This window comes from Diabrotica virgifera, chromosome 4, assembly GCF_917563875.1.
Source record: "Diabrotica virgifera virgifera chromosome 4, PGI_DIABVI_V3a".
In the NCBI taxonomy this organism is placed as follows: domain Eukaryota; kingdom Metazoa; phylum Arthropoda; class Insecta; order Coleoptera; family Chrysomelidae; genus Diabrotica; species Diabrotica virgifera.
Window position 1 is genome coordinate 246915744 of NC_065446.1, and position 13249 is coordinate 246928992.

The 13249-nt window shown below is 33.8% G+C and overlaps 1 protein-coding gene across 2 annotated transcripts in view; it reads left to right on the forward strand.

Annotated features, from left to right (window-relative positions):
* The window catches only part of LOC114334316 (nucleolar protein 4), a 621666-nt gene that overhangs the window by 568520 nt on the left and 39897 nt on the right, over positions 1–13249 (forward strand). For both annotated transcript variants that reach the window (XM_028284355.2, XM_028284361.2), the window contains 2 exons: positions 3829–3971; positions 12243–12386. In XM_028284355.2, coding sequence (XP_028140156.2) covers positions 3829–3971; positions 12243–12386 — 287 coding nt within the window. The remainder of the gene's footprint in view (positions 1–3828; positions 3972–12242; positions 12387–13249) is intronic.

Sequence of the window (13249 nt, forward strand, 5' to 3'; positions counted from 1 at the left end):
TTATAAACTTTTTTTTTAAATACATAATATAATTCATTATTACAATTTTTCATCAATTATCATATACATAACATTACTTGGTAAATGTGCACCTAAAAACGGTAAAAAAATAGATTTTTTTGAAAAACAGTTATTCAAAAAGTTTATAAGGAAAAATTGACGACACTTTTGCAAAATTATTTATTACTAATAAATGCATTTTTTATTCACTTTTTTTTAAACCAATTTGAAAGATTAGTTCTTGCTCTTTCATTTGACACTTGTAGAATGGTTCTGACATTATTTTTTATGACTTATGTTATTGCAAAAAAAAGCTCTCTGGGATAAACAATTTGAATAAAATTTAAACAATTGAATGAATCGCTTTGAAACTTTTGTCACATATTAAGCACCAAAAAACTCTCATTTGACAAAAATTTCAAAGCTGTACACTTATTTTTACAATAGTTATTGCAAAATTAATTTTTTTGAGATTTCGACCTTTTTTCGCCATTATATTAACAATAAATGAGTGTATTAAACTTTGTAATACGCCATTTTAAAGCTTTTTCCATTCTTCCGAAGTTGTCTGTACTAAGAAAACCATAAGGCTTACTGTTTTCCATTAATTTAAAAAAAAAAAGGAAAAAAAGGCCGTTTTTGACACTAAATTGTTTATAAATAAAAATGGCCGCCAGATCCTTAGCAGGAAATAGTTACAATTTGTTCTTATAGGTATTACCTGTCGAAAAAACGTTTCAGTACCCTGGCTGTTGAAGTGTCACGTACAGGGTATATTTTTTGTCTTATGACCCTGGCCTAATATCGGATCGGGCTTCCCACTGCAGTGTAGGCACTGCGCTTTAATACCTTGTGTTTGTTTTCAATCCGACATCGCGTCGGCCGACTTCGGATCGGATCGAATCGGAGAAACACGGATCCAATGTAGGTGCAGCTTAATTTAAAAAAAAGTTAGAGGTGTAATGCTTTATTTCCTCGCCTATAATGCCGCTGGCGCTGTCGTCATAAAAAATATAGCACAGCGGCATGGCTGATTGTATCATCAATAATGGACATTTTAATTCAATATTTTGCTTAATAACAATAGTATTCTTAATAGTGTTTTACAGGTGTGTTTGTACAGTTTTAGTAGATTTTAAGTAGTAGACAGTAAGTAGATTGTGAGATTAACAAAGAGAAAATAAAATAGTTTATTTGGCAGGGGTTTTTTTTGGTATATTAACTGCGATTGGAAAATGAAATGTTCGAGATCTTCACAGTCGGAATAAAAGTTTGACAGGATTGAATACTGTCACCAGCATTTATTTAACATAATACATACTCTAAAAACATCTTTAGAGAAGCCTTGGGTGAATCAGAAGATGGTATTGTAAAATGGCCAATTTATAACAATATTAGATATGCACACCATACAGTGTTGCTGGCAGATAATGCGCAGGGGCTCCAAAGGATGACGGATAATATTAGTCTAGTCGCAACATAGGGTGTCCCGTGGGCACTTTTAGGTCGCCGCGATTTGATGGTGGTATTATAGGTTTTTTGGGTCGCTGAATCCAATGGAAGTGGTCTAGAAGCCCAAATGTGGTGCCTTTTATTGTTATTAACAAATTATGGTAAAATTCGGTGTTTTTCAGGAATTATTAGAAGCCCTGTAAATGAATTGATAGTGTTAAGGTCTTCTCTGGTGTATTTTTGGTCGCTGAATCGAATACGACTAGTCGCGATTACTCAAAATATGTTCTTATTTTGTTAATAACAAAATAATTGTTTATTCGCCGAAAAGCTCGAAATGCGCTATCTACAGCCAGTTTGTAGTCTTTCTTATAGTATTTTTATACGCTAAATCGATTGCCACTAGTCGTGATAGCTTAAATCATGTTCCGACTTTGTTATTAATAAATTATTGCAAAAATAACGGTTTATAGTACGTGCATCATCATCATCATCATCATCATCATTGGCTCGACAGCCCTTTCTGGGTCTTGGCCTGTTCCAGGATTCTTCTCCACTCTGATCTGTTTCGTGCTTTTTTTCTCCAGTTTTTTATTTTTAAGGTTTTTATATCATTTTCTATAGTACGTTCACTTACGATTTATGCTCTAGATTTTAAAAAACCACTTGGATTGACATGAAATTTGGCATACACGTAGCTAACATGTCAAACAAAACACGCGATATTGTGCCGATGTCTACTTTTACCCTGGGGGTGGGTTTCACCATAATTCGGGGGTGAAAAAAGAAACCTTTAAAATAAGTCCGGAAGTGGATAAACTCATTAATTATAAGCAACTTTTGTTCTATACAGGTTTTTCGCTAATTCAATACTTTTCGAGTTATTTTTGTTTTTTTGTTTAAAAATCAATATATTCACTCGCAAATAACTCGAAAAGTATTGACTTAGTGAAAAAATTGTATAGAGCAAAAGTTGCTTATAATTAATGAGTTTATCCACTTCCGGGCTTATTTTAAAGGTTTCCTTTTTCACTCCCGAAAAGGGGTGAAAGCCACCCCCAGGGTAAAAGCAGACATCGGCACAATATCACTTGTTTTGTTTGACATGTTAGCTACGTGTATGCCAAATTTCATGTCAATCCAAGTGGTTTTTTAAAATCTAGAGCAAAAATTCTAAGTGAACGTACTATAAACCGTTATTTTTGCAATAATTTATTAATATCAAAGTCGGAACCTGGTTTAAGCTATCACGACTAGTGGCAATCGATTTAGCGTATAAAAATACTATGAAAAAGACTACAAACTTGCTGTAGATAGCACATTTCGAGCTTTTCGGCGAATAAACAATTATTTTGTTAAAAAAAATAAAATAAAAATTCCATTTTTATTCAGTTGCAATGCGAAGGCAAAACAATCTTATTTTTCACCTTGAATACGGAGCGCAGTCCAGCACTCCGAATCGACGATTTTCGACTCTTGTTGGAGTCTCATCGGAGAGAACGTAGGCCTGCTACTCCATACTCTAAAAGACCAACACCGAGAGTTTATCCCCCACACCGCAACTGACGTGAATGGACTAGGTGACTAGCGTCATCTGGCAATTGAAAGATAAAGTAGTTTTCAATCCTAAGAGCAATATTAATAATATTTAAAAATATTAAAATATTACTAAAAGATTTTTAAATTGAAAACTTATTGGTCCATTTCCTTGGTAACACCTCCATGGCTTCTAAAATTTGCAAGCCAGATAAATGCTAAAGCGAAGAAGACAAGAGGGAATTCAAAAAATTACAAAGTTATTTTGTTATTAACAAAATAAGAACATATTTTGAGTAATCGCGACTAGTCCCATTCGATTCAGCGACCAAAAATACACCAGAGAAGACCTTAACACTATCAGTTTATTTACAATAATTCCTGAAAACACCTAATTTCACCATAATTTGTTAATAACAATTAAACGCACCACATTTGGGCTTCCAGACCACTTCCATTGGAATCAGCGACCCAAAAAACCTATAATACCACCATCAAATCGCGGCGACCTAAAAGTGCCCACGGGACTCCCTGTGTTGCGACTAGACTATGTAGAAATTATGTAATACGACCTAAAACTAAATTGTAAGAAGACAAAAATAATGATTATTAGTAAGAAATCCTCGGCTGAGTCGGCCTGGGGCCTATAGACATTTTTAAAGTGTCTAGCTGTTCTAGCCTGCGCTGGGATTCGAACCCCGGCATACCTGCATGGAAGTCAGACATCCTACCGCCTGAGCTACTCCGGCCCAAACTTATTTTGTATTTGTAGCTATTAATTATATTTCATACATTTTCATAATCTATTGAAAACTTAAACAATAATTGTTTGTTGTACAGGGAATAGGAACGGCAACAGTGATATTCCCGATTTGTCTTCAGTACCTGGAAGTGAAGATATGGTCGGTTTGTGGGCGCAGTACCATTCTGCTTTAGGCTTGGCGAAAGGAAAGGCCACTCCACCCACAACCAGAGATAATTCTGTAAGTACTTTTTTAATGATTGTACAATACATATAAGTACTTAGTTCTTTATAGGTACCTATTATGACATTTTATCATTCGTTTGTTGTTGAGGAAACTATGTTTATTTTAGAAAAAGTACCGTGTGACGTATTATTTCGTCTTTGTTAATCATGCTTCATACTAATATTTTTAACTAAAATATTTTTGTATTTTAATCTTTAAAATTTATTTTATATACAGTATGTCCCTGTAAGTTGTATTTATGGAAACTTTTTTATTATTAATTTTACGAAAAAAAGGTATTCTTTTTGTTTTTACTGTATCCCTATGAGCATTCGAGAATCTGGTCAAGTTTGGAGCGCTGTAAAACCTAGATAAATAAATAGAATTAAACATCTTTATATTGGAAATTGTTCGCTTAAATACCCTCTACAAAATTGCTATAATGTTATTTTATTTTAAAATGAAATGAAAAAACTTATAACATCCAAAAGGAAACTTGTTAAAAAATTTTTACTTATTTTTGTTTATATCTTTTTTGTTGGTCACTTGACGATAAAAGTAATACAAACAAAATTGTAGAAAATTTAATTTGCTACATTTTATGTTGTATTAGATTATCCGTAGGGTTGGTAGTTTACGAGATATAGCGCGAAACCCCTTTGCACCCCTCTTCCAAGATGGCGGCCGGGGGACAAGGGTGGCGACCCCAAAAACTTGAACTTAAGCTTCTACTGATCCCCCCTACACATTAAAAAAAAATAAAATTGACTCCTCTAACAAATGCAAGGTATGGCCTAAAAAATGTAACATTTCAATGGACTATCACTGTTCTATTCATATCTGTTCTATGACTCATGAGGCTATGTATTTAGAGATTTTTTATATAAAAACTCAAGGGTTAAATTTCTTTACCCTATCGAAAACCTTCTCATAATCGATAAATGCCAAATACACATCGTCATCGATGGACGTGAACACCAGTGGCGGCTCGTGATTTTTACAATAGGGGAGGCTATACCTAACGGTAAAATATCTAGACAAAGGACATCGCACACATCTTATGGAAAATATAATGTCACTCAAATTCAATAAAATTTATATGAATATATTCGTTTCAATTTAACGATCAATTCTTATCATTGCGGCAACTCTTAATTTTCAATAATAAGAGCAGAAATTGATATAAATCAATCTGAAATCAAATGGGTAAGTACATAAGTTAGAGAGAGAAAAAATATTTTAAAATACCCAAATTATAGTTAGTTCATAAATCTTCTCGAGTTCTTAAGCATCTTATTATAATAGTTTCACTAATCCGCTTAGGCCCAGCGGGGTTTAAGCTGTTTTGAATAGCACCCAGAGCAATAGTGATTATAACTGACACGTTTATAGACTCCAAAAATGTGATTTCGATAAACTTTAATTGCAATTTGCGCCGTAATTAATCATAATTAAGAGTTGGCGCAATGATAAGAATTGAGAGTTAATTTAAAACGAATCTATTCGTATAAATTTTATTGAATTTGAGTGACATTATATTTTCCCATAAGATGTGTGCGATGTCCTTTGCACTAGCAAAAAAATGCGCCAAAAAATGTAATTTAAGGCCCCATCTTTTGACCATTTTTTATTTACATTTCATAATATCATCCTAATTCATAATTTCTTGATATTATCATTTTAAAAATAGTTAGTCTAATAGTAAAAGTTTAATAACAAAGTTTGTGTCGTTTATTTGTTAACAATTCCATCTATTTGTAAATAGATACCTATGCATATCAAAATAAATACAGATTTGAAGTTTTGCAGTCCATACATAATGAAGCTTCAAATTTTTTAAGATACTCAACTGAATTTTTTTAATTCTAAACGCGGCCTACTGCGAATTCAAAAACACGATAAATTACCGATATTTTGCTTTGAGTTAGAGATATCGGAAAAAGTTATTTGAGCAAGTTGTTCCAAATATTATTATAACCCCACATACCAAATTTCATAACAAAATTCGCACTTTTAGATTTTTCATTATTTTTAGTCAGGACCCTAAAATTCGTTGTCCCGAGACGCACCCAACCGCCCAACGGAGCTGAGAAGCTATTCTGCCTCCCTTGGTATACCTCCGGGCAGCGTGTGATGGCGCCGTAGATGCCACTGTTAGGAGACCGGGTCTCCGTAAACGCCTGCTGCGCTGCACGGAGCATTAGCAGCGGAGAATGCTGGGCTTCTCGGCTCCGTTCGTGCATCTCGGGATAACCCAGGGTCCTGCCTACAATAATATGTAATAAAACTGAGACGCGATCATGCGTTCTAATGCTAATGCTCCGTACGTATGGATAATTAGTGATAATATGGAATTTACACGTTGTATAATAGTGAGAGTAATTGTTGTTTTCGCGATTCATGATAAACAAAACAGTATAGAGTGTGTAAAAAATTTATGGGGAGGCTGAGCCTCCCTTGCCTCCTCTGACGAGCCGCCACTGGTGAACACATTAGCAAAGACAAAGTTAATACTTGTTACACATGATAAAGATTCATCGAGTCACGTGCTCACGTGCAGATGTGTTCATTTGCAATTAGATCTAATCTAAAAACAGCTAAAGATACCTTTGCGATTCTACTTAATCGCTTAACCAAATTCCTTTAGAACGAATAATTAGCCTCGTCTCTGTGTACATATCGTATGCCACTTTAGTGATGTTTAGATACATTTTCGGTACCAACATAATGTGAAAAGTGACTTCCTTGTATTGCAGCTGCATCTCGAGGTTTTTATAAAAGAATTTCTAAAGTTTGCCTTTTTGATCGAGCGCCTTGTTTGGTGGCGCACAAGTGGTGTTTGCTGCTTCTTTTCTTTGGTGACCTCTAGCGCTTTTTTTATTCCGAAAGAACAAAATTGGTATAATTGCGATGTTGCCGCATCTGTGAGAGGTATATTATTATTATTATTAAATTCGTTATTTCCCTTCTGATTATTTTTAGTAATAGTTCATTTCCTGCTTTGTGAAAAAAATCCTGTTACAAATGTGAAAAAAAATTGAAAAATTGTATCACAAATACAACGAAAGCGAAGACCAAGAAATTGCTGACGAACTACTACTAGGTTTGGATGCAGCCAGACCACAGAAATTGATAAAGACTGTGGAATACTAGACTTTAGTAAATCAAGCAGAAAGCATGGTTTCTACTTAGAAAACTAGGTAGGAGCAGACATCCAAGTAGAGCCAAAGTGCCAATAGTTCCCAACAGAGTGGCCTCCCACATTATTGCAACTTCAAGAGCATCTGGAGACTCTTATTATACCACAAAAGTAAAACAAGAACCGAAAATGCTGAGGTCTGCATGCCTACCTACATCTAAATACTTAGACACATTTACTCTAGAAGAAATCACCTCAGCAATATCAGAAATTAAGTCTGGAAAAGGATTAAATTAAATTAAAAAATATTTGGCTCTGCCAAAGCCATTTTTCAAAAAAAGTCTGGAAAAGCAGCTGGTTTCGATAAAATCGATCCAAAATTTTTACTTCACTGACTGTGGCAAATATCCTAGGAAATGGCTGGCTGATTACCCCGCTCATTTAAAAAGGTCTCCTTTGTAGTCATATTAAAATCAGGAAAAGCAAAACTACCAATAGTCTATTCTTTCACGGTTTTTGATCTAAATTTTAAAGAACCTCTTGGATTGACATGAAATTTGGCATACGTATAGCTTACATGTCAAAGAAAAAAAGTGATATTGTGCCGATGTGTGCTACTTTCACCCCCTGTTGGGGGTGAAAAAATATATGTCCAAAATAAGTCCGGAAATGGGTAAACTGACTAATTTTAAGTAACTTTTGTTCTATAGAGCTTTTTCGCCAAGTCAACACTTTTCGAGTTATTTGCGAGTGAATATGTTCATTTTTCAACAAAATAACCACATTTTTAGACGCTTTTTCGCAAATAACTTAAAAAGTAAGTATTTTGTCGAAAAAAACATTCTTAGCAAAAATATAGTTTATAAAAAAGTAAAAAAAATGGTGTACGCGTTAGGTCTCTGGATCTCGCAGAACCGGAGTTATAGCCAATGAAAAATAGATTCATATTCACCAAATTTCATATAGAATATTTCGACGTGAAATATCCAAAAAATTAAGCACTTCTTGGGGAAAACCCATTATAACTTTTTTATAGTGTTTAAAAAAAGCTTTATTTTTGTTTTTACACAAAGTTTCTAGCATTAAAGTTAAGCAAGTTACGCTCAAAATAAAGTTGGTTTCTTTTGTTTTTTCAAAAAAAAATAGGGAAGACCACCCTCTAATTAGCAACTTAAATGAAATTAATCGTTACCGCTCCACAAATTATTTTACTTATGTTGTGTTTATATGATCTGTAAGTTTCATCGATTCAAAGTGCTTATTTTTGAAAAAATTTGGTTTCAAAGTAAAATTTTTAAAAATTTAAATTTTGAAAAATATGCTTTTTTTCAAAATAACTTAAAAATTGTTAGAGATACCAAAAATCTCGAAAAACAAAAAAAAGTCAGATTTGCTTTTCTGAATATCATGTATTTTTTGTTTTTCTGTTAGGCAAAAATTGATTAAGATTTGGTGTTTCTAAATTTGCATACATTCGTGATCAGTGACTCGTTCAACCCCTTTTAACTACAGCCCTTTCAATAATAAGGACTTTGAACCGATGAACCTTACAGATCATATAAACAATATATACACGAGTCAGGAAACTTGTGAAGTCGTAACGATTAAGTTCATTTAAGATACTAATTAGGGGGTGATTTTCTCGATTTTTTTACCAAAACCAAAAGGGACTAACTTTATTTTGAGCGTAACTTGTTTAATTTTGATGCTAGAAATTTTTTTTATAAAACAAAAATAAAGCTTTTTTTAAACACTCTAAATAAGTTGAAAAGAGTTTTCCCCGAAATGTGCTTCATTTTTGGTTATTTCACGTTAAAGTATTCCATTTGGAATTTGACGAATATGAACCTATTTTTATTAGCTATAACTCTGCTTCTACTAGGTGTAGAGACGTGATATATACACCATTTTTTAAACAATTTTACAGGCTATATTTTTGCTACGAATGTTTTTTCGACAAAATACTTACTATTTGAGTTATTTGCGAAAAACCGTCTAAAAGCGTGGTTATTTTGTTGAAAAAATCAACATTTTCACTGCCAAATAACTCGAAAAGTATTGACTTAGTGAAAAAACTCTATAGAACAAAAGTTACTTAAAATTAGCCAGTTTATCCATTTCCTGACTTTCTTTGGACGAATATTTTTTCACCCCCAAGAGGGGGTGAAAACCACCCCCAGGGCAAAAGCACATATCGGCACAATATCACTTTTTTTCTTTGACTTGTTAGCTATGTGTATGCCAAATTTCATGTCAATCCAAGCGGTTCTTTAAAATTTAGAGATTTTGCAATATTTTACCGTTAAAGAACGGACTACAACCGTGTTAAAAAATAACTAAGCTCAGTGGTAACATGCTCACCGATAGATCCTAGATGATCAAGTCACAATAGGACATTTTAAAAGTGTCCAAATGTAGCTCAGCAGTGGACTGCGGCTGGGATCTGTTTTGGCACTCTTACTATGAAATGTATATACGGCTGATCTGCTTGGGACAACCTCGCAGAAATTTGGCTACGCGGACAACTGTGCGATTGCAGAAAGACATAATGGTATGTCTTTGGAAAGACAACCAAAACAAACTCCAGCGTGCAGTCTCGAATTGCAACGAACGAAATGGCATAGATGCCCTAGCGGCAACTGCTAGCAAAAGACTAATTTTTCAATATAATGGCATATAAAACAACATAATGTTACTCTACATCCCACCAGACTGAAAACAATGGGAACCTTCTCTGGTTTCACCTCCGGGGCTTCTACAATTTGCAAGCCATAACGGATGCTGAGACTAAGGAAGATGAGGGAATTTTTATTTTCAGTTTGATGAGTCCACCAATATGACTGATACTGCCCAGTTATGTGTTTTCATTCGGATGGTATTTCTTGATTTGTCGGCTAAAGAAGATAACAGTGCTATCACTGAAAGAAAAAACACGCGGAGAAGATATTTACACAGCTTTTCTAAATTTTGTAATTGTAATACGCTTATGAATGATGTGACAGACATTTCCAAGGTCGTGAATTCAATTAGGGCGCAAAGCTTGTAACGACGTTATGTTGTATACGTATATGTTGTCATTATCATCTCTTTCTTCTTCTTCAGCTTCTGTAGATCTAATAGATATCCCTTCAAGATAGGTATTGTTCTGCGTATTATGACTTTTATGTCTAAAATGTGCAAATCGTAATACCAACCTTTTCCATTGATTTATTCCTCTTAATTTCTGTAACTGCTTTCGTTATTTTTGATTTGCTAATCTGGGTTGGTAGCGCCTTTTTGTTAGTTTTCAGTGTTTAAAGAACTTCTTTTTCTGAAAGAAGATGGTAGCTCTTTTTCTTAATATATATCTAGTCACATATTTGTGCAGCTGCTATTATTCTATCAATAACATTGTCTCTTTTTTATCTTTTTTATATTTTTCTTGATAGTTTTATTTACCTCCGCATCATCTACTGTCGATCTCTTATTTTGTTGAAGTTATCTTCGTTTTACCATTAATGTTGTTATTTGTTGTTATTTCTTTTTCTTTCCCTTTTCCAAGGAAAACATCCCAATAAAGCTAAAAGAAAAGCATTTAACCAGTTCGTACTTCCGGTGCTGAAAAATACTTCACCTGAAAAATATTCTAATAAGCGGTATTGTTTTATTAATACGTATTCCAATAAACGGATAAATTTATTAAGGAATAAATGGAAACGTTTCGGGACCTAGAATTTATATTCCATAATCATATATTTATTTATTAATTTATATAATTTATATTCATATTCTTTCAATTTTTCCCTATCGAGATTTTTATTAATTGTTTTTCTTAATTTTGGGTTGTCCAATAATGCACTATATTAGTTACACAAGAAACTTATGCATGAAGTAGGTATATTTTCAAAAATTTTCATATTTTTAAGACTGTTTATTATAAACTAATCTGATTAGAATATCTTTGTGTCTGAAGTAATTTGTTAAAAAGTGGCAACGTCGCGGTAAATTTCCTTTTTGGATCTTCTCGGAATAACATTATCTACTTACTTTGGTAATGTAATGAAACAACTGAGAGCTGATTAACCGTCTACCGTATAAACACAGACGTCGTACGAATTCAATTTTGCAAGCCGTAGAAAAGCCATTTCTACTCGCTGTTGCTGTTGTCATAATTGCAAATAAAGTAGGTAGAATTTCCTTAAAGAGTAGCGTCATATTCAAAACAAAGATCTGTTTTAAACAGTTGCCGGACGTTAGAGTAGAACTCAAAAAATTTTAAAAAGAGATTGTTGCCAAGATAACAATTTTTTTGCATCATCATTATCATACAGCCTTTGTCCACTGTTGTATATAGACCTCCCCCAAATGTCTTCAAATGGCCGGGTAATGGTAAATGCCCCACAAGCAATGGAATCCTAATACTATTCTGGAAGCGACAATCAGCAAATAACTCAGACAAACTCATTCATAAAATTATCAATAGATCAATCACTGACTTTGTTCCTCTCTTATAAGTAGTAGGTATGTACTGATGTTTCAACCTCAAACCCTTAAGATGAGCCAAAAATACTAAAAACATATTTTCGTGGGCAAAAAAGGTGATGTTTAGAATTTGTTATAGGTACAATTTTTGCCCAAAAATTTCGCCCAGTACCTTTCTGATTTGTTTATAGGGGAAATGTTTTAACAAAAATTCGCAAAGAAACCGAATCAGAACAGCTAGACACAGGTATCAATAAATCAGGACCCCGGAAGTGTCATAGGTTTTCGAAACTGACCCTCATAGAACATAATTGGTGACCCCTGCTCTAGGCTAGGATACGATGCTATGGTTTCCGTAGTGAACAATGACGCTTAAGACGCTTAGAGCAACATCCAAACACACTGGCAATTAATCTGCTTGACAACAGTGAAGAAACCCGAAGGCTGAAAATAAGAACACCTTTGGATCTACCAGGATAGGATATTTGGATAGTTTTGTTTTTTTAATATCAATGTAATAATTTGAAGATAAAAATTTTTATTCTTTTTAACATAAATGTAAGAATGTTAGAGTGGATCATTGGACAAACTCTCACGACATTGTATAATCAACATGTATGCTTATTGCTATTGTATGATGTAACAGATTCCAAAATAAACATTAAACAAAAAAAATTGTATTTCAGAGTCCAGTAAATGCCGAAACAGGCTCAGCCCATGACGAAACGAGTTCGAGTGGAAACAAAGAAGATGAAGATGATGACGACGATGAAAGCGACGATAAAATAGATGCACAAACCCACGACCCTGAAAGACTGAAAGCATTTAACGTAAGTTTTACCATATTATGTTCACTAATTTATTATTAATTATTATAGTAAATCTTGGACTGTATGGAGATTTAACCCAGAAAAATGACATCTTTTTGCGAGATATTTGTTTGTGCCATCTCCAGTGGCGTGCTGGAACTTTTCAAGCGGCCCGGTGATTTTATAGAAAAGCGGTCTCCCATCCTTATTTTAGCTTCTATTATTAGAATCTTTATTTCTTATTTATAAGACAAAAATACTTCTTCTTCTTCTTCTATTTGTATAAACATGACTCTGTCTGTTTTTTCAATGTGCCTCTAGTAAGTTGTCGTTCCATTGTTTTCGTGGTCTTCCCACTGATCGTCTTCCTATTGGGGAACCGTCTCTCGCTGTCCTTACTACTCTATTTATTGTAATTTGGCGTATGTGGTCATTCCATTCTATTCTTCTGTTTCTTATCTAGTTATTAATATTATCCACCTTGAATTTCCGCTGTATATCTGTACTTCTAATAGTTCTGTGTCCCATAGAGTTTAACCATCGATTTTTCGAACGGTTTTTTGTCCTCTCTGTGTCGGGTCGTGTTTCTGCCGCGTATGTCATTATTGGTCTTATGACTGTTTTGTAAATTCTGCCTTTCATTTCTTTTCCGATATTTTTATTTCTCCATATTGTATCATTCAGACAACCTGCTGTTCTGTTTGTTATATTCACTTGATCTTCCACTTCTGTTTAGAGCCTTTCGTAGCTAGATAGTGATGTCTAGTTATTAAAACTCCATCACTTGTTCTATTAGCCCTCCAGCTCCAATTTACATCTTATTGAATTTGCTGTTATAACCATGCATTTTGTCTTTTTTGGGGAAATTAACATGTTAAATTTTC